Below are 22,899 nucleotides of genomic sequence, written 5' to 3'. Positions count from 1 at the left end.
GGAGCTTTTGGAGGCATATTTTATTGATTTATTCATGTGTCTACATGTTACTGTGGGTTTTTTCTTGCTGTTCAAACAAACTGCTCCTGGTGGGATTAATACAAATAAAGTCGTTTGGGATTTCTGCAACATAAACATCTTTGCATCCCTCTTTGCTTCAGATTCAATGTGATTTTATTGCTTTTTTTAAAGGTTTTTACAGTGTAAATCAACCAAACTCAAGATGTTTTAGACATTTTTACCAAACCCAGTCGTTTCTTCATGACAGTGGAGATGTTGAATTGTCTCTTTTTGCAGATTTGCTCTCTTCCACACTATAAAAGAGGCTTCTGCAGCTCGACCCCGACGGCTGCAGGTAACGACGCTGTTGACAGCTTACAAGGATACAATGCGGATATTTCTCACAATGTGTCAAAACGTTTGGCGAGCCCCCTTCTCTGGGAACAGCGCGCACCTAAGAAAACACCGCTGCTGCCTCTGAATTGCAGTCGGAGTTTGGATTAGGCACAGCTGAAGAAGACATCGGCGTGTAGCTGCTGAGAGGATCAAAGGCTGTCCGGGCTGAGAACAACGTCCACGATGAGAAAACCTGCAATCAAGCGACAGATAATCCAGGCTGCGGTTAGATTGGCGCAGCACATGGCGTCATCGGGGATGCGCTGGAGCGTTAATGGCGCGCTCTTTGCGCACAGGCTCGCCTGGTCTCTTGGGAACTCTCTCCAGTTTGCTGTTTTTGTTGTTCTCAAGGGTCAGAGGCAGAGTTAAGTGAAGGGCAGGAGGTGATCTTTTATGTGCATCTCGCTCACGTCTGAAAACCTTATTTCTTCTAAACGGCCTCGAGGTTTGACTTAATCTGCTGCTGGTGTGTTGCAACACAAGAAGCCTGACAGAGAAGATTCATCACTCAGAGCCACATTCCTGCTCCACACATCACCTCTCTGCAGCCCCGTGTCTACTCTGCTTCCATATTTCTGTGCGCTTTCACTGCCAAGTAATGGGATGTAACGACAAACATCTACTCAAGTACACTACTTTACACGTCCACTACACTTTTGCATTTATTTAACAACATTAGTTACAGGTTACTTTGAGGAATCAGTGTAAGAAAAGAAAACAGGATCAACAAATAGATTATAATGAAATATTGTGCATTGATATTACCTTTTATTGACAGTGATGGAATGTAACTAAGTACTGTACTTAAGTACACTTTTGAGTAACTTGTACCACAACATTCTGGAGACAAACATTGAACTTCTTACTCCACCAATTTTTTTTCTGATAACTTTAGTCACTAGTTACTTAAATTAAATTAAACATTAAAATTCAAAATTGAAAGTATCTCAGATGTATTCTTAATTGCAGTACTTGGGTAAATGTACTTAGTTACATTCCATCGCTGCCATTTTCTTCTTTAAACTTCCACTCCTCGACATTTTGGAGGAAAGTGCTGTACTTTTTTTACTCCTCTACATTTGTTTGATGACTTTAGTTACAAGTTACTTCAGGATAAATAAAAAAAAACTACTCTGATCATCAGAAAAATGCTGAACATGGGCTCTAATAATCTGCTGGCCCATAGTATGCATAACATACATACATGTAAATATATGTTTAATATACTTTTACTTACTTTTGATACTTAAGTATGTTTAATATCAGATACTTTAAGACTTTTACTCGGTACTACTCGGTTCTTTACTTGAGTATTTCCACCTTCTGCTTCATACACTCACCACGTTTTGGAGGAAAGTACTGTACTTTTTAATGATATCGGTTAAAATATTACTTTGGTGAAAGTGAAAGTCACTATAGTACTTTAAGTAAAAGTCTTAAAGTATCTGATATTGAATGTTCTTATGTGTTAAAAGTAATTTATGGCAATGAGTAGTTTGGTATCAAAAGTACAAGTACAAGCGAATTCTACACATATTCACTGATGGAATTTTATACAAATATACACAAATATTGTACTTTTTACTCCACTACATTTATTTGATAACTTTAGTTACTAGTTACTCTGCAGATTGATGCATCAAACCAAAGTAGCTCAATTGTAAATAGTACTGGAGTAAAAGTCTTTAAATTACCTAAGTAAATAATTTGCTACGTTAGCTCTGATGCAGCATGTAATCTGCAGAGTAACTAGTAACTTCAGTTATCAAATAAGTGTAGTGGAGTAAAAAGTACAATATTTGCCTCCAAAATGTAGTGAAGTGGAAGTGTAAAGTAGCAGAAACTGGAAATAAGTAGAGTACAAGTACCTCAAAATTGTGTTTAAGTACAGTACTTGAGTAAATGTACTTAGTTACGTTACATCACTGAATATATGTAGAATTTATTTCTAATTGTGCTTTTGTACTTAAAGATATTTATTGTCAAAAAGTTACTTTTGACCCTTCAGAACATTTAATATCAGACACTTCAAGACTTTTACTAAAGTACAGTGACTTTACTTTTATCAAAGTAATATTTTAACACAAAATAGTTACTGATGGATACTTTTTACAGCGCAGCAAAATACTGTTGAGACTACATCCTTTTTCAAACCTCAACCTTTTTTCCCCCCAAGTTCATTTTACATTCCCCTCAAGAATTAGTCAAACAAAACAACATCTTGAGTGGCAACACCATTTGTTTGGCACCGAGCGGAGAGAAGGTGCACGGCCAGCTCTGAATCCTCCTCCTCGCAGGATATTCAAGGAAAGTCTGGATAAATCTGGCCAGAGGCTTATCCCCCCGCCCCCCCACTCCTGTAACAGCTCGCCTTTCATCAGCTCTGACTTTTAAAAAACTGCCTTCACAGCCAAATGAGAATTATATGGTGTCATCAGTAACACAGAAATCCCTGTAAAGTCAGACAAGAGAGAGTCGGGGCTCCGAGAGGGCTTCTTTGTGGGGTGCTGAAAATAAGTCAGCAAGGTTCAAAACACAGCTGGATGTTGGGTTTTTACAGCAAATACAACTCCTCTAATGGGTTTTAAACAGTACGTCAAGGAAATAATTGAATTTTAGGCAGTCGTTACCAATTTAAGGTGCAAAAATGTGTTGTGCTATCAGATGGAGCGAGTGAGCAGGAGCCCATTAAAATCACATTACTGTTTAGGGAGTATCATGTTTCTGTCTGGTGTCTACAGACAACAGGGTGTTTGGTAAAAGATATGAACAGTTGTGTTGAAAAGAGCCCCAGAAGAGCCCCAGAAGAGCCCTGGATCACTGTGTGTTCTCAGCCTTTAATTCAGCTCAGTGCTGGAACAAGCTCGCACATTGTTGACTTGATTTCTGGCTGTTATCGTTGTTGTCGTCGGGGTTGCTGGTGGTGTTGTATAGAGAATATGTATTGTCTTGTAACCGTTTTTGTCTCTAGTGTGTCATAATTTTCTTAACAGAGATGTTGTCTCTGTTTCTTGCCTGGGGACTGCAGATGTAAATTAGCTTAAAGCTAACTCTGGCTGCTATGAAGCTGTGCACTGTCTCTGTCAAATAAATAAATAAATAAAAGTACAAATATGCCAAGAAAATACTCCATGTAATGTGAATGTGACAGAAAATGATGGTTCTGTTTTATCAGGCTGGGTTGGAGACTGTAATCATGTACGGCTTTCGTCATCATCAAAATCAAAGACATTTGGTTCGGTCGGCGATGAAAATCACGGGTCATCGGTCATCATCATCTTCAGTCTGTCTTTGATCAGTGGGTACTTCAGCAGACTGAGAGAATCCTTTGAGATCCATCCCATAGTCTCCTCTCTCAGTGTGAGCTATAACAGTCAGGCAGGAGATATAGAGAGCTCAGCGGTGCAAATTGAATCGCTGTAAGAAGTCCTTTGTGCCTGTATCAGCTGGGATTCTTAACAGAAGCCTAAAATAAGCAGAGGTTACAGAGGCTGTGCTGCAGCACGAAGCCACAAACTGACTGAACAACTTGCACGGTGTGTTTGTGTGTTTGTGTTTGCAGGCCTGGGAGATGAGGCAGAGTCCCAGAGGTCAAGCGGGGCTTTGTGTCATGAGGGAGACCAGCATACCCCAACACCATCAACAGACACCCCCCTCTCCTGTCAGTACACCACAAACAAGACTGGAGTGCTGCTCGCATCGCGTCACCTGCTTGAATAGCTCTGTGCTCTATGTGATGACGAAACAAGTGATCATGAATTAAGTCCTAATTATACCTCATCATTCCTGTGGGCTTTGCACTAAAGCCTGTTGCACAAGTTTCCATGTCACTATCGTATGAGAGGAGAGGAGAGGAGAGGAGAGGAGAAAACTTTATAAATCTGTAATTTTTCCAAAAAATCTGTTATTTTTCTAAAAAAGTCTGAAATTTTTCCAAAAAATCTGGCATTTTTTCTAAAAGAGTGTGAAATGTTTCTAAAAAAATCTATCATTTTTCAAAAAATTATGTCATTTTTCTAAAAAAGTCTGAAATTTTTAGAAAAATTCCATCATTTTTCTAAAAAATCTGTCATTTTTCTAAAAATTCTCAACTTTTTTCTAAAAATTCTTACATATTTTCAAAAAAAGTCTGACATTTTTCTAAAAATTTTGACATTTTTCTAAAAAGTCTGAAATTTGTCCAAAAAATTGCGATAGCTGATTAGCTCAGTTGGTAGAGCAGGCATCCCATGTGCAGAGGCTTTGTCCTAGCTGCCCTGGGTTTGAGTCCCTGCCTGGGCTCCTCTGCTGCAAGTCACTAATCCAGTTTCCTGTCATCTCTCAATTCTGACTTTTTCTTCTCAGAATCTGACTTCTGACTTTTTTAAAAAAAATTATCAAATTCTTTCTAAAAATCCTCACATTTTTTCTAAAAATCCTCACATTTTTTCCAAAAGTCCTCAAATTTTTTGTTGCTTCTTGGCTAGCTGATTAGCTCAGTTTGTAGAGGGGGCACCCCATGTACAGAGGCTTTGTCCTTGTTACAGCGGCCCCCGGTTCGAGTCCTGGCCTGGGTCCCCCTGCTGCATGTCACTCCCCCTCTCTCCTCCTCTTTCCTGTCATCTCTCAAAGCTGTATAAAGGCCCCAAAAAATACAAATTCTCAAAAAAAAATTCCAAAATAAAGAGTCTGAGCTAAAGAAATTTCACAGAGGAGAGGAGAGGAGGACTGGTGTTGAAGGATCAAGTCAGAACCAAGAGAAGCAGCCCGACAGTGAACTACTCCAGTTCAGATTTTATGGACTTCTAATAGCCGTGAATTCTGGAGAAACCAGTAGACGATTTTCTCTTTTCATGTAAAACAAAGAAACAACGAGGGACCTGAAACTCTCTGTTTTACCCGCAGATACAGTTTGAGCCAGCATTTGTGCCTGAGGTGACGGTTAAAACATGTTTTCTTTTCATACCAATAGAGGTTTGGTACATTTCATCATAACTTATTAATCATACATGTGGTCTGATGCTTGCGCTGCCTCTGATTGTGAGACACAAGAGGAATGGATGCCCGTACTCTTCCAGCCTTTAAAGAATGAGGAACACAGCGGTTTAGAGTATCGCAAAAGTAGCAATTTATTCTCTTGGTCAGTTATGTACAAATACTTAAATAAAATATCATCTTCCCCAGAGAGTTTATGTGCAGCTGAATATAAAATAAATAAATCTAAACATCACATTTTTATAAAATATGTACAATCTCTCGCTCCTGCTGTAAAAATGAAGGCTACATAAACAAACAGAAGCCAGAATTGGCTGAATATAGTGGAAATAATTTTGAGAAAAGCAATGGAAAATGTTAAATTTAACAATTGTTTTCTTGTCAAGGTCTTGTTCAAATGTTTCAGTTCTCTGAGACGTCCTCGCGGAAGTTGATTTTCTCGTCGTTGTTGATGCTGTTCACGATGGACGATAGACGGAGGAGGCTGGAGGACGCAGATTCACTTGTTCCTGAAAAACAAAGATACAGAAGAGGATAAAAGCCACTGTTACAAACCTTTGAGTTTTTATATGTTTTTTAAATTTGGAGTTTCACGTCAAAAATCTGAGAAAAAAAGTCACAATTCTGAGGAAAAAAAGTCAAATTTCTGAGAAAAAAAGTCAAATTTCTGAGAAAAAAAAGTCAAATTTCTGAGAAACAAGTCAAATTTCTGAGAAAAAAAGTCAGAATTCCGAGAAAAAAAGTCCAAATTTGGAGTTTAACGCCAAAATTCTGAGGAAAAAAAAGTCAAATTTCTTAGAAAAAAATTCAGAATTTGGAGTTTCACATCAAAAATTAGAGGGAAAAAAGTCAAATTTCCGAGGGAAAAAGTCAGAATTGGGTCTTTAATTAAAAAATTCAGAGGAAAAATGTCTAAAATTTGGAGTTTCACGCCGAAAATCAGAGAAAAAAAGTCAAAATTCAGAGGAAAAACGTATGAATTTGGAGTTTAAAGTCAAAAATCGGAGGGAAAAAAGCACATAATTCACAGAAAATATCTGAATTTTGAGTCTAAAGTCAGAATTCTGACTTTTTTTCTCAGAAATCATACTTTTTTTTCTCTGAATGTTGACGTTCAACTCCATATTTGGACATTTTTCCTCTGAATATTAAAATTAAATTCCAAATTCTGACTTTTTTTCTCAGAATTTTGACTTAAAACTCCAAATTCAGACTTTTTTCCTCTAAATTTTTTAATAAAATTCCAAATTCTGACTTTTTTTCTCAGAAATTTGACTTTTTTTTCTCAAATTTTGACATTAAACTCGAAAGACTTATTTTCTAAGACAGAGAAAAACAGTCAGAACTCCTTATTTTTTACAGTGGCCCTAATCCCCTTTCATACAAAGGACTGTTGGTTTAATTTAATCAATATATTCAGTTATTAGTGACTGTAAGTGAAGTCTGACAGATGTACCGTCTCTCTGGTTTGTCATTGCTGCAGTGGAATGGTCAGCAGAGGTCGACCAGCTCTCTGAGGCCTTTTTCCAGTGATACTCATGACTGGCCACCTGTAGAAACACAAGTCACATGTTATCCAGACATGTTTTTGGTCACAACATGGATAAACATAAGTACATTTCATAAAACTGACTTTAAAACACTAACCCAGAAACAGGCCAAACTTTTATGAGAGACAAATAAAGCAAATAAATCAGAAAAAAGATGAATATTCCTGGAGGAACACATTAATTATTCTCAGAGGAAGCTGTAAAGTTGTCAACATTAACATCAACTGGAATAAAAATATCAGACTGACACTGAAATATAAACATGCAGTAAACACATCTTGAGGTCATTAAACGCACCACAGACGCGTTACAAGTCCATGTAGGCATTTTTAAAAGGGACTAAAAGTTTATCATGAAGTCATCTCACTCATATTGAATCTGATATGACAGCTTACACTGTGTTCTTTGCCGTTAAAGTTGTGGGACGATCCGTTTTTCTCCTGCTCGTCCAGCGTCTGCAGCAGCTCCTGTAGCCGCTCGATGTAGCTGATGGCGCTGCGTAAAATCTCCACCTTGGGTAGCCTCTGGTTCGGGTTGGGAACGGTCTTCCTCTTCAGCGCGTCGAAGGCCTCGTTGATCTTCTTGAGCCTCCTCCTCTCCCGGAGCGTGGCGGCCTTGCGTCGGTCCGTGGGCGCTGACTTCCTCTTGCAGATCTTGCAGGCCCACATGAGGCACTGGCCCTCGCAGTGCGCACGGAGACCCGGGGGCGCAAGGACGTGCTCCTCCCCGCTGCTCTCCCCCCCGGTCTCGGACGGAACATTATCCTGGCCCGGAGACAGCGGGCTGTCAGTGCCGTTATACAGGGGAGACACCCCCGACATGTCCAAGTGCTGTAGTGGTCCATGATCTCCTTCTTCCAAATAGCGCAAATCATTAAAAAGATAAGTGTTGGTCTCAAAAAGGTCCATCATATTGTTGCGCCCCTCACTCTGTTTTGACAGTGTGACTCTGGCATTTAAACGGAGCAGCGGGGACACAAGTCACCAGGCTTATATATAGAATGTGAAACTCTATCCAACACTTTGGCTGTCACACTGCATCAAGCATCTTTTTTTTTTTTTTTTTTTTCAATGGCTCTTTACAACCTAGTGACTTTGTGGAGGAAACGCATGTACATTAAGGCCTCCAGAAGCTATTGAAATGTCACCTCAGGTTTCATGACAGGTGCTTTAAATATCTGCATCCGGACAAAATGGCAACACGGTGATATTTCCCAGAGCTGTCAGTGAGAAAGTGAAAGACCTAATGCTGTTGTTACACAGTAAACAGGGTAAAACTCAGTGTTAATGGAGTTATTGGTGACAGGGAAACACTTTAACAGTTGTATCTAATAGGTTTGTTAATGCATTTTAAGATCAATAATATGCCACTTGAAAGAATAAACCTTTTATGGCCAAGTTGTGTCTGATGTATGTCCTTCTTCTCCACAGAAATCATGACTCTTGCACTGTTTTTACCTTATTTTCAATAATCTCTCATTGGTGGACTGTCAGCTGTTTGTGTTTGTTAATATTTTTATCTTCTAGTTCTGTTTAATTCATATTATCCAGATTTCCAGTATTCTTACACTGCCATTTATGGTGTCCCTGAAGGTTCAAACACAACATTATAGAAAACAGAACAACATTACAGAAAACACAACAACATTACAGAAAGACAACAAATTTTCAGAAAACACAATAACATTTCAGAAAAAACAACGTTTTAGAAAACACAACATTTCACAAAACACAACAACATTTCCGAAAACAAAACATTTCAGAAAACAAAACATTTCACAAAACATCATTTTAGAAAACACAACAACATTTCACAAAACACAACCTTTCAGAAAACACAACATTTCACAAAACACAACAACATTTCACAAAACACAACATTTCACAAAACACAACAACATTTCACAAAACACAACAATATTTCAACAAAACACAACATTTTAGAAAACACAACATTTCACAAAACAACATTTCAGAAAATACAACATTTCAGAAAACACAACATTTCACAAAACACAACAACATTTCACAAAACACAACATTCACAAAACACAACAACATTTCATAAACACGACATTTTAGAAACCACAACATTTCACAAAACACAACAACATTTCCGAAAACAAAACATTTCACAAAACAAAACATTTCACAAAACATCATTTTAGAAAACACAACATTTCACAAAACACAACCTTTCACAAAACACAACAACATTTCACAAAACACAACATTTCACAAAACACAACAACATTTCACAAAACACAACAATATTTCAAAAAAACACATTTCACAAAACAATATTTTAGAAAACAGAACATTTTAGAAAACACAACATTTCAGAAAAAAACATTTCAAAAAATACAACATTTCACAAAACACATTTCACAAAACACAACATTCACAAAACACAACAACATTTCACAAACACGACATTTTAGAAAACACAACATTTCACAAAACACATTTCACAAAACACAACATTTTAGAAAACACATTTCACAAAACACAACATTTCACAAAACACAACAACATTTCACAAAACACAACATTTCACAAAACACAACATTTCGCAAAACACAACATTTCACAAAACACAACAATATTTCAAAAAAACACAACATTTCACAAAACACAACATTTTAGAAAACACAACATTTCACAAAACACAACATTTTAGAAAACACAACATTTTAGAAAACAACATTTCAGAAAACAACATTTCAGAAAACACAACATTTCAGAAAAAAACATTTAAAAAAATACAACATTTCAGAAAACACAACATTTCAGAAAACACAACAACATTTCAGAAAACACAACATTTCAGAAAAAAACATTTATAAAAATACAACATTTCACAAAACACAACATTTCACAAAACACAACAACATTTCACAAAACACAACATTCACAAAACACAACAACATTTCACAAACACGACATTTTAGAAAACACAACATTTCACAAAACACAACATTTCACAAAACACAACAACATTTCACAAACAAGACATTTTAGAAAACACAACATTTCACAAAACACAACATTTCACAAAACACAACAACATTTCACAAAACACAACATTTCAGAAAATGCAAGAATATTACAGAAATGTAATGTTGTTGAGTTTTGTGAAATGTTGTTGTGTTTAAACCTTCAGGGCCACCGTAGCTTTTGCTTTTTAATCACCTTACTTTTGCAATACATTCAGTGTTATTCACTTCAGAATACTTCTACCTGTGTTATTATTAAAAACTTTAAAGGTCAATAAGTTTGCTGTGGTTTCTAAATGTTTTTTAATAAGGTAAAAATCTGCAGTTAGAATTGTCAATAATTTGTTCAGAAATGCATTTTCATTCAAAAGCCCTGAAGCTCATTTCAAGAATTAATTATTAAAACTAATAAAATATTATTTTCCTAGAACACTCAACAAAGTGTGCCTTGTTAGGAGAAAGCATTTGAAGTGACCTGGTGACTAATCAATAGACATTTATCACCTGACTCTGCAGTAACCCTCAGTGTCTTAGCATCTTTGAGTTCATTGTTTTAGTTTATACTGCTGCAACTTTATCATTTAAGTTCACTGCTGTCATCTGTATTGCTTTCAGACTCAGCTGGCAGCTATATTCAGGAAAAAAAGCTCACACTGTGGGCACTACCTGCTCAGCACCAGACAGCACACAGATGAAGTGGGCATAGAAAAGCATCTAGCTGCTGAAGTGGCAGATATTTCCCTTCAGGGGTTGGTAGAGACACAAAAAGCAGAGCTTTACATTCATCAGGTGGACACAAACAAGACTCCAAATGGGTGCTAATGTTGTTCGATATCGTCTGAATGTGTAAATAACCAACCGCTTGCAAACAAGCACGCTGTTTAAAGTTAATAAAAGGTACGTCAATATTGTGTTTACAGATTGTTTACAGTGGCTCCTCGTCAAGGCAAGTCAGATAAGTTTATTTATATAGCACATTTTACATTTAAAGATAAGAAAATAAGCATCCCGGGGCGTCAGATTTAATGAGTTGGACGAGAAATGAGACTGAAAAAATCAACTTTTTCTTTCAAGGTGGAGCCAAAAATCAGTTAATCTATGTTTGATGAATTAAAGTGTTGCCCAAGAAAGCAAGCACATTATGGTGGAAAACATCAGCCAAATGGAATTCTTACAATCTGGCAACACACAATGTGTCCTTGTTAATGGTTTATTTCATATCTATAAAGCATCAGTAACCATTTACATAACATTTGTTACAACTTATGGCAACACTTTAAATTAAGGTACAAAAAAATGTGCGTAGTTACAAAGAAATGAATGAAAAGTGAATCAGGAACTACTTGATAATGTATCATCAATGAGTGCTCCTTGAATAACTGTGATTCAGGGACTATATTGTAAATAATGTTGAGTTACTGGAGAACAGACTGGGAGATACTATATTAATGAATCATTAGGTAATGATTAGTTTATAAATGTCTGACCACTTTCTTCATAAGTTGATCCTGATTAACTATGGACCAACTGCTGAGTGGCACAAACTAGTAACGACTCATTAATAACTAATTACTTAATCATTAGTTACTCTTTTTGTGTATCTTCAAGTAAAGTGAAACATATTACTGAGTAGTTACCAAGTTGACTCATTAATAACTAATTACTTAATCGATAGTTACTCTTAACTTATAACTAACATTATATAGTCCTTGAATCAGAGTTATTCAGGAATTACTCATTAATGATTTAGTAATTATCAAGTAGTTCCTGATTCAATCCTTTACTTGCTCCCTGGTAACTACTCACTTCTTTATGTACCTTATAATAAAGAGCTGCCCGGCTTATGAATGCCTCAGTGTGAACAGTTTCTTTGAGAACTACATGCAGATTAACAGTCACACCCGCTGAGAGTATCATTCATGTACTGAAGCCATATAATCCTATAGAGCTGAGATGTGTTGTGCCTGTTTTTAGCCTCTGGGAATGGTATGGCCGATTGTAACATGTAGAAAATCCCAACATAGATGGATCGGAATGTGCAGAGTCAAAACAGCTCAGAGAAACATGCATGCATGGGGCCGTTATAAATAGAAACGTGGCTCATTCATCTCAGATTCATAAAAGAGATTAAAGCCTGCGAGGAGGTGATATATAGCCTGTGGCATTTTTGCTGCAACCTTGAAAGGTCTACAATTGGAAACTTCACAGGCGGGAATGTGAAGGATTCCTATTTTTGTATATGGCTGCAGTTCTGGTGGGGTTTTACTTTTACCCTATGGATATCCCTGCCCCCTCCTCACTCCCCAGCTTCTGTTACGTTGTTGTGGAAGGGCTGAGAGTCACGGCTGCTTTTCAACATTTGTCAGGGTGTCCGAAATACTATTACCAGTCAACATGGTCCCTCTAAGTCACCTAACTCACTGACATGCACTTGAATATGATGTTTGAGTCAGGCTGCATTCACATCAGATTATACAGACTGTTATTAAGATCAGCCGAGTGAGGAGAGCTATTCATTTCAGCCTCCTGGGAGTAATTCCAATTAGAGGTATCATGGCTCTATGAAAATCCCATTATCTCTGAATCATAATTACTTCAAAAACACACTGGTGGTAGAAAAAAGGCTGCAATGCCACAACATGGCTGACAGCCACATCACTTTAAAATCCCATATTAACACTAATATAATCAATTAAGGAGCTCAGCACTTCGTTTGTATTGGGTTTTACTCATTAAGAAACAGTCAGCTTAACTGAAAGCTTAATTTACATTTTGAGTATCTGGTGTAACCACAAGCTTAGAAATGAGGGTGAAAAAATTGTAATAATGTGTAAAGATATAATAACAGGAGAGTTTTTCGAGTTATTCGCATTACATTGCAGCATATCGAAGTCAGATGATCTCGTAATTTTAAGGAGTTGTGACCTAAAGGTTAGAGAGAGGTTGTCGGTCGTCGTTTTTTTCTTAATTGTGACTATGGTTAATTGTCATAGGTTGAGGTTTTGCCATTTCCTCTTTTATTTTGAAGTCCTTCCCTCATGTGTCATGTTTTACTTTTAATTTCCTCCCTTTGTGTGATTTCCTGCCCTTTTTTCCGTGTTCACCTGTGTCCTATTAGTGAATCAGCCTTGGTGTATATAGTCTGCCTGCTCCCTGCTGCCTTTTTTAGCTCATCTGTTGAGTTTCCCCGTGTCTGTTACTGGTATTTTGCTGGCTTTTGTGTCTCTGTGTCCTTTGTTTTGCTTTTGTCTTTCGGATTTCTCTGGCTTTATTATTTTGCCTTTGCCTGCCTTGTGTTGCTGACTCATTTTTGGATTTTGGATTTCATTGACTTACCAGCTAAAGCTCGCCTTTTGTTCTTTTCCTGCCTGCTTGTGTTTGGGTCCTATTCTGTGTATCATGACATCAAGCCTAGTATCACGGCAATTCATGAAATAGTGAATATAGAATTTGTGTGCAGTCAGTACGAGTTTTAAATGGAAAATCCATGTCCAAAAACCTGTAAGGAGAAGTGATTTTTCAGAGCACACTTCAAACCGAGGGCTCAACTCAATGTCCTTTCAAAGTATTATGGTCCTTTTCCTTATAACAAGCATAAAACAATCATCTCTAGAAGTTGTGAACTAATTGCGAGCATCCACTCTTTTCCATCTCCATAAGATGGTAAATGGCGTTGTGATAATAGCAGGATTGCCACGGTAACACAAGAGAAATCACCACAGCTGAAGAGGACACATTGGAAATGTCGGGTCGCTACAGCTAATGACGTATGAGTGTCTTGAGGGGTCGTCCCCTTTCAGACCTACCTTTGTTCTGAGGGGTAAGGGTTAAAAATTGTAAATGGAGTTCAGCCTTTAAGTTGCCCGATGCGAGATGCAAGACACGAACACTAATCTCTAGTAGTCAGACGTACTCCTGCACTTTGTGTGTCCCGGCCCTGCAGGTGCGTTTAGATATTTCCCTGCCGCTAATGCAGGAGAACAGAATATGGATGTATAGTGTATTTCATTTTCGGAGCAGTTACACCAGAGTCCCTGCATTATTAATGCATAATTCCTCAAGTCTGGGAAAACTTCTAAAAGTGCTCAATGTACTCTGGTAAAACACTTGAAGTCTGTTGTCAGTGGTGTTCAGGTTTGTGTACTTCATCAAATATTGCAAATGTATGAGCTGTCCTTTGTTTTTTTTATTCAGAAGCAGAGGATGTACTCTCAGGGGCATTCGCTTGTGAAAAACAATATAACTTTTGTTATTGGTTTGCTGTTCTTGAGCTCGTCGTGCAGCAGAAATTATATGGACAATAGAGGAGAGTGTGGGCGTGTTGGTGCCTACGAACGTGGTGCATTAAGTTCTCTCGAGTGGGAGGCGTTGGTTTCAGAGAGCACTTTGTCAGGTAAGATAGATTTTGCATCCCACAGATATCAAGAAAGTCAAAACAAAACTACTGCTGCATTCAAAGTCACTGACACTTTCTTATTTTCATGCAAACAAACCAAGAAAAAACGACAAATGATCGTGAATAAACAATGATTAGAAGTATATTAGATAAACTGTAGCTCCAAATGGGTTTTAAATATAATATATGTGAAAATTAAGCCTGACTTCGGGCGATAATTAGCCACGATCACTGAGCTGAAATGAAGCGTTCATTTTTTTCGAGATGAATGGAGTCGTGTCCCTGCCGTGCCCCGATCGTGTATTCTCTCCCCAGGGCTACTGTGCATCCTGAACCGGACCATAAATTCCCGTCAGTGTCAAGGGGTTGACGCTTCAGCTGTCAGGGAGAATCATGGGATAGCTTGGGTGGAAAGTCAGACCGGAGGATCTGGCCTCTCCGGCGAAGGAGGTGGAGTCGGGATGGACTGCAGGAAGTGTAAATCTATCTAGAATCCAAAGAGGCTCGGAGGCTGTGGCTCTGCAGTCTGAACGCTGCGTCTAAATGCTTATGATGAAACTTGAGTGTGTATGTACAGCACGAGCTGACACAATGATCTGATGACTTTTTGCCTCTTTAGATTGTGTTGCAGTGGATCCGACACTAAATACTGAAAAGCAATCTTCTTTAAATAGTTTGACATTTAAAGAAACACTTTTCTTTATTGGCAAAAGTCAGGGGCTGTTACACGGCAATGCTTTCTGCATAAAACTGTAAACTTTTGTTGCATTAAATGGTTCGATTAAATAATGATGTGACTTTGAGGTGATTATTTCAAAACTCCACTTAATCTTTGCCTTTGCCTGTTCTGCAGCTCAGTACTCTTTAGGGTAAATAGTATGTTGGCCTATCTTTATCTTTTCGTGTCTATTATTTGTGCTGTTATGGTTCTTGGAAATGATTCTTACTCACTTTGTTCCACACTAACTTAGACTGCTGCAACTGCTCCTATATCTCCTTCACAACAGGGTGTCGTCATAGATTTTTGTGCATGCACGTTGTCGGGAACCTTTTTCATCCAAAAGCTTTTGTAAGAAACCGGAACAATAGGGGATATTGCAACAGCATTGTACACCAAATATTGTCCGGTCGCATTAAAAGGAAATGGACAAATGGGACACAATGTGAAATCAGAGGCTGTCGTGTCTACAGAGACCTGTCTCCACCACAACATCGAGCTGTTGAACCATCTAGGACTACAGCCCGACAAGGAGAGGCGGACTCTGTGTTTGTAACATTGATGCCTGGTGCTTAAACACAGTCGAAGTTGGCTGACAGTGTTTCCAAAATGTCGAACTTTCAATATAAAGATGCCGACCGTATTATCATCACCATCATATTGCTGCTGTTGACAAATACCCCGACACAAATTCAAACAATGCACTACATGTTTATGTGTATTTGCATATAAAAACTGTATATAGTCTGTAATTTATGTAGCATGGAGGAATTTACTTCCATTTTGTTATGCAACCTTGTGTTGTATAAAGATGATTAAATGACCTTGTACCTTGTAAAGGGCTGTTTGATCATACTTACCAACCTTGAGAACTCAAAAAAGGGGGGATTTTGAAAGCGGGGTTCGGGGGGTCCAAGGACTGTGTTTCCTTACGTTTAAAGAATGAAAAACAACAAAATAATAAGTACTTAATGTGCAACAGCATTTTATGTATCCTCCGTCTCCCTGCATAACCTGCTTCCAGCCACATGAACTGTACGAGGAAGAAAAGTTTAAAAAATGGCTTTCTGCACTCTGGCAATATTCCAAGCTCTAAAGTAGGACACGATCCCAGTAGGGACAGTCAGTGTCTCCTCCACATTATTACTTAAGTGAATAATTGATCAGGTGCTGGGGGCGAAATAAGAAAAGGCATGATCGCATGTAGTGTGCTGCAGATTCACTTTACTTACAAAACTGATTGTATCTTTCTGTCAAATAAAGAATAAATTCATCCTGTATCAAGGATGTATTCACAATTAATTCTCCTGGAGCACGTGAATTAATCACACTGCTGAATTATAGATTAAACAGCAAATAATATTAATATCTTGCTGTCCGGTGTTCAGGGGTCCACTCACCCACAGGAATGAATTGTTAATGCTAACCCAATTCTTCTCATCTCAGATTTCCAGACAGTGTGAAAAACAAAAAAAAAAAAAAGAAAATCCCTGCCTGCAGTGTCGGGGGTGTCCGTGTGATTTTCCTCCTTTCAGCGAGTGTTAGAAGAGAGATCCGGTTAGGACCAGTGCTGACATGGGGGTCACTAAACACAACTGATAATGAACATGAACTGTAGGACCTCGTCTCTCTCCGCCCCCCCCCTGTCGAACACCTCTTACCCCCTCGCCACCTCCCAACTGCCTCAGACAAGGCTGCACACTCATTGGGTCGTTTGAGAGGAAACTCTGATCACCATGACCGACACACCGTATATAACCCGGCGCCACACCTGGGATATGAATTAGCCTATCAAGGGTTAAGTACCCCGGTCATGGGCCCGATGACAATGCCTCACCTGGGATCACGACCCTGTGGCCTTCGGGGTCTCCGGTCCACTGACTCAGGCAGTAAAGAGAGGCTGGTGGATGAGTGGAAATGAGTGCTCATATCTCAATAAAGTTATGGATTCTGAGACAAGATGTTAGGTTTAACAAACGTTGCATCAGATTTTTCATCAGGCATTGATCCAAAAGAGAGCATTTAAGATGGATGCAGTCTCGTTATTGATGTTTTCACTTTTTCCCTCAGCTTGCAGAGCAACAAAAAGACATTTTTATACAAATCATCCGAACAAAGCGATTCATGATTCACTCCGATCTGTCAAGGAGGTGATAATGTTGTGACAGACCATCTGCATTTACTGTTTGATTGCGGCTAATAGACCACATTGCTGAAACTGGCTGTCTTAAAGAGAGATAAACTGATATCTATAGTTTATAACTTCACCTGTCACAGTTTTCCCTGAGAAACATCAGATCCGATCATTGCAAATAATGTTTCCTGACAAATAAGATAGCTAACAAACTGACCTTTCACTGGAGTCGCTGTTCCCAAGATTGCTAGCTATTTTTGGTAAGTGCTAGTTTGATCTTAAATGCTCATTAACTCAATGTGTTGCAGCCATATTAAAGTGCCGCAACATGACATGTTGCAATTTACATGCATGAATCTATTTTTTATTGGACAAATGTGAGCAGATTGTAACGTGACTTGAAAAATTAGATCTTCCGTGTTTCTCTCGGTTGCCTATACAAGCCTGCGGACCATTTGTTTATGTTGTTTAATGCGGCTCAGACTCTGTGAAGGACCCGGGTCGGATTTTACGACGTTATGACGTTAATGTTCTCGTCTCAGTGCCTTTCCCCGCTCCGCTAACAGAGAGCAACAGTAGCTGACATAAGTTTATAGGGGCTGTGTTTACATCATTTGGGTGACATGTTAGTTTTAATTTGTTTGGACTTGAATTTTCTTTTTAAAAAAACGTTGTAGGCGTGAGTGGGTCGAAGAGTTGGATAAGCCTGCAAAAAAGCAATTTAATCCAGATAACTTAAAAAAAAAAAAAAAAAAAATGGCTTTGAGAAAGACAACAACAGGTGGGTGGTTACAATGAGCAGTCATTCCTCCTCTCCAGTTAGCCTCCTCTGCTTCTTATCCAGCTTTACCACCAGCCAAAAATAACCTCAGTTTTCATACCAGTACATGCAATTATTAGCCGACATAATCTTCTTTAGCAAGAAGACTCCCTTCCTCCCGCAAAATCCATCTACTTACCGGAGATTACTTTGCAATCAGTTTGGCCTCTAATGAGATGTCTCTTGTGCTGCTATTTCTGTTCACACTCATTTGACCACTGAAGCTCACTACCTGCTTATTTTTCAAACCGCTGCCTAAAACTACGACCAGAAAATGGATTTTCATGACAATGACATTGAAGCGGACGTGCCATTTGCATAACCTTGCCGCATAGAAAAGATCAGTGAAGTTAATAAAAGCTGCCTAACTTTGAGGCCTAGAGGGAGATTTGGGAATTAGGCAGGTTGCCAGAGTTTATTAATTTAAGCGTACAAGTCTTTCAAATTCCAGGAGACCGTGCTTAAAGGACAAGTTCAGCCAAAAATAGAAACTCAGTCATTATCTACTCACCCACTTGCCTATGGGAAGTTGAGTGAAGTTTCGTAGTCCACAAAATATTTCAGGCGCTTCACAGCTAAACAGCTTTGCAGCGTTCACCTAAACAACAGAAGTAGATGGGGACCTGTTTTAAGATAAAAAACATGAAGAAAAAAAAACATAAAATGGCTCCGTCCATCTTGTCCGGCAGCCCACATGCCCAGATTTAATGTTTCTACAAACCAGAGATACGTCCAAGGCTCACAGAACAGAACAGGTAGGTTACTTTAAGCCAAACAATGATGTTTTCAACCCTTCCAAGTGTTTTTTGTGCCTAAACCTAAACACAGCATTAACACAGCAAGTTTTATCTTATCTCTTTAGCAGCTAGAGTGAAGGTTTTGGCTTTTAAAAGGTTGTAAATGACACCGTTTCAAAAACAAGATCTCAGACTTGAACAACACTGAACAAGCTGTGTGGAGTCATTTTGTGTTTTTCCATTTAGTTGTTTTTTTCTACTACTACTTCAGTTGTTAAGCAGAATGCTGCAATCGCTATTTTGCTGTGAAGCTCCAGAAATGTTTGTACTTTCCACTGACACAGGGTGAGAAGACAACGACTACATTTTCATTTTGGGGTGAACTTATCCTTTAACAAAGCTATTACTTTTGCAGGAGTGCCACTCATGCAAATGTAATTGCTGTTGTATTACTTTTAATCAGATGGAATCACAAAACTTCAGGCCTATATGCACAAACGCTTTGGCACAGGATCCCTTCAAGCCTCCCTGCACAGGGCTGGAGGAGTGCCAGTCCGGGCTATAGTCTTGCACAAACAATGGCTCTCCTCCTCGGCCCAACCGAGCTCTGAGACAGTCGAGAGCAGCCAGTATCACAGTCGGAGCCAGTATGATAGCATCTCCAGCTAATCTTTTTGGCCCGGCTCCCTCCGAAACTCTCAGGCTACAGACTCGACGGTGGTCGGGCAAAGCGGGGAGTGAGGCGGTCTCTGCAGCTACGCTAACAGACGGCTCCTGTCACTCGTGCTCTGAGCGGCGGGTTCGACAGGGGGTTTGGGTTTCAAAGGCGAGAGGGGAGGCAACGCTGATGGCATCTGCCTTCCCTCTGGTAGACGACGCAGGGATTCAGTTCAAAGGCCGAGCGGCTGAAGTGCATCAATTAGCGAGGCGAGAGAGCTCGCTAACTTGCCCGTTCGCCAGCTAACTCTCAATGACCTCAGAGTATTGCACGATGAGAGTGTTGGGCTCTGGTCGGACAATGTCAATAGCCCCTTGCAAATGGGCTGGTATTGATGGACTGGCTTAAAGGGTTGTTCCTGCAAATGGATGCAAAAGAATAATAACTATTGAGAAAAGAGGAAGAAACGGCGACATAGCTGCAGGGGAGAGCAGATTTTACCAGCTGTTCACGTCCCTTTTTTTTCCAACCATTGTTTTCAGCGAGTCTGCACTGAGAACAGGCTTATCACCTGACAGCCGATGGTGATTTAGTTCAGAGTGATCTGAAGGTCCCTCCTGATTGATTCTGTCCTCATTCAGGAGAGTGATGGATTAGCCTATTTGCCTCTCAGTGTCTATGTGCGCTGTTGTATCACTATCTGCCCTGCCAGACAGAGCCACTGATCGGGACTTAAAGAGGGCACTGGCCTTGACCCTCCAGCAGACGATAGGAGACCTCTCGTCTGGCCGGAGAGGTGAGGCGTTGACCCCCGAAGCCCCCCCATGTCTGGCCCTCAGCGTCGCACTCCAGCTCTTGTTCATGTACTTTCATGACAAGTGGCTCATGTCGCAGGGGGAGCATTATGACAAGCACTTCTCAAAAGTGACTTTCGTTGCAGGAAAGTGAATCCAAGTAAAAAGAAAGGCCGTCTGTGTTTTTTTTTTTTTTTTTTCCACCCGCATCGCTTTGATGCCGCAGCCCGTAAACGATACGGCAGAACATCGCTATCATTAATATCACGCCGCCTCTGGGAGTCGGGGGATGTAGCCAGCGATAACACAGACTGAATCCAATCATCAGGAAGTGTGACTGTAGCCATGGCAACCTCGGTGACAATGATCCACCAATATTAGTTTTTCCTGAAGTGTCTGAGCCTAGAACAAAGCGAGTTTTTGTTACAAGGAAAATTGGACTCTTGAATAACAACAACAGCAGACTTTTTTTTTTTGGAGGGGGGGGGATAAAGTGCCCGGCTCCAAGAGAAACTAATAGGATATTGATGAATGTCAGTGTTGACGAGTGAGAAGAGGGGCACTGCTGCGCTGTATAATTGGTTATATGGGGTCTATCATTAAAACAACAGATAGCAAGGGCACCGAAGCTTTGGCTGGATGCAGGCAATAACATGATAGCCATAAAGCCACAGTGGGTAAAGAGCACAGGCATGTCTGGCTCAGCCCGCGTCACCCAAAACCATCGTTTTATCCTGTTGATTGGTTTATATGAACCGTCTTCTGAAGGCGTATCATCCAGAGTCAACATCATTAGACATGGGCTTTGTAAGAGAGTCTGAGTTTGTCTGCAAGTCCTTTTTTTTAATCACTATATGACTATTTTAGTTTTTAGCAATTTTTAAACTAGTTATGAAGAACTAAACTAACACTGATGCCTCTACATGACCTACATGAGCAAGCGAGACCATCAGCGAGAAGATTGGCTGTTTTTTCATGATAAATATAGTCATTCTTCCAACTTATCTGTGTTTGATAACCAATAATCAAGATTATATTTTAATGGCGGAGTGCTGAGGATGAATTGAAGGATCTCACAGCCTGAGGAAAGAAGCTGCTCTGTAATCTGGTGGTACAGCACTAAAACAACATTTTCTTCATCAGATTACAGTTATTCATCTTACATACCCACAAATAGATACATTACCTCACTGCCATGCATTCTGCAAACATCTGTGTTTTAAAAAAAATTTGCTCTCCTCCAAAACAAACTTATACGCTTGCCAGAGCAAGATCTTTACTACAGTTAGATCGATTATACTAATTTAAAAATGTTCTACTTTGGCTCTGATGCAGCATCGTCTCACACAATGTCCCGCTCACAACAATATCTGGTTGGTAACGTCACAATAACCTATAAACACTGAATAATCTGAAGCTGCAATGAAACTAGTAGCTAAATTTATCAAATAATGGAGTGGAGAGGAAGTATAAAGTAGCAGAAAATGTAAAATGTGGAAGAGTTTCAATTTTACCGCAAACGAATGTCGCTCCCAAATATCAGTTTTCAGTCTCCTTGTTTTCTAATAATCGGTATCGACCCTTAAAAAGCTGTATCGGTCGCCCCCTAACCTTTACAACACGAGGCTGCGGTGCTCATACCGCTGTTGTCCACAGGGGTCGCCAGAATCAACCAAAAAGAAAGTTCTTGTAGCGGCTTTAATTCGCCAACTGACAATATTTTCATAACTGTGACTGATGGTTTAATTTATGAGATTGAGGGGCGTACAATGATCTACTAATTCAAAAATGTAATTGGCACATTCTTATTAGTTGCAGGCCTAATTTTCATTAAAGTGTTATGAATCCGTTCCTCAAAGAGTTGGAATATTACAGAATGTCATTCAGAAATAATGAATATGGATGATGAATGAAGTGGACATTCGAATCGGTTCACTTTACTGTGAAGTGATTGTGCAGTTGGGCCCTCACATCGCAGCCATCACGCAGGCCATCAACAGCACGTCTTTCTTATTTTAATTATAGCTCCTTTAATGTGCACGATCAGTAATAAAGGCTGAACTGAATGAGCTGAATTCCAGCTGTTTACTAGAATACAAATTGAATGTTGAAATGACTCACTTGTGAAATTGCTCTTCAACGAGATTGAGCTTCACGAAACAATGAATATTTGGGAGCCATGAGAGGCTCGCTGAGGATATTCATTGCTCTGTTATGAGACCGGTTACTTGATATGAAAGAAAATAAGCATGAAATAAACAAATGCCTGGGTCTTTGTCAGGAAATTGTGCTGTAACTACACTGAATCGTAAAAGCTGACTTTACTTTCCTATTTGTAAGAAAAGTTGATTTTTGAGTCTCATTTTGACATCAGTGATGGATAACGGAGCTTATCAGGATTTAAATAATCAGTAAATGTGGTTATGGATCATGTAAAATAACCCCAATAAACAGCCACCCCATCGTCCTCTCATGACAATATTTACGATCATCTGACTCGGCTGAAAGCAATAAATGTAATGTGATTTACAATTGATCCCTATAATGTTGACAAATGGGCTGAAGGCTGCGTGAATACAAACGTGTGTGGCCCAACAAAATGTAAGAGAATCCTGAGATTCCCACTTTTGACACTCGCGTGAATTATTCTCAACAGGTTTGCTCTCCACACCCAGGACCCTCCGGACAACCGTTACTGTCCAAACACAGGAGACGGTAATTGAGCAT

At 39.3% G+C, this 22,899-nt stretch overlaps 1 protein-coding gene across 1 annotated transcript; it reads right to left on the bottom strand.

Moving 5' to 3' along the window:
- Positions 1 to 5,713: 5,713 nt before the first annotated feature.
- myf6 (myogenic factor 6) lies at positions 5,714 to 8,240 on the bottom strand. Its single transcript, XM_084345592.1, has 3 exons — positions 7,316 to 8,240; positions 6,827 to 6,920; positions 5,714 to 5,879 (listed from the first exon to the last, which is right to left on the bottom strand). The coding sequence occupies exons 1-3, from the start codon at positions 7,829 to 7,831 to the stop codon at positions 5,773 to 5,775; spliced, it is 717 nt and encodes a 238-aa protein (XP_084201718.1). The 5' UTR covers positions 7,832 to 8,240; the 3' UTR covers positions 5,714 to 5,772.
- Between the last annotated feature and the right edge of the window lie 14,659 nt (positions 8,241 to 22,899).

This window comes from Pagrus pagrus (assembly GCF_965226575.1).
Source record: "Pagrus pagrus genome assembly, chromosome: 23".
NCBI classification, from domain to species: domain Eukaryota; kingdom Metazoa; phylum Chordata; class Actinopteri; order Spariformes; family Sparidae; genus Pagrus; species Pagrus pagrus.
The sequence above is the reverse complement of the archived record's forward strand: the minus strand, read 5'-3'. Positions and strand labels throughout refer to the sequence as shown.

Bases quoted from the DNA above. Each gene is read 5' to 3' on its own strand.
- myf6 (XM_084345592.1), bottom strand. From the start codon at position 7,831: ATGATGGACCTTTTTGAGACCAACACTTATCTTTTTAATGATTTGCGC. The intron at 6,921-7,315 runs GTAAGCTGTCAT...GTGTTTCTACAG, and splicing joins TTAACGGCAAAGAACACAGT to GTGGCCAGTCATGAGTATCA. The intron at 5,880-6,826 runs GTACATCTGTCA...TTTGTTTTTCAG, and splicing joins AATGACAAACCAGAGAGACG to GAACAAGTGAATCTGCGTCC.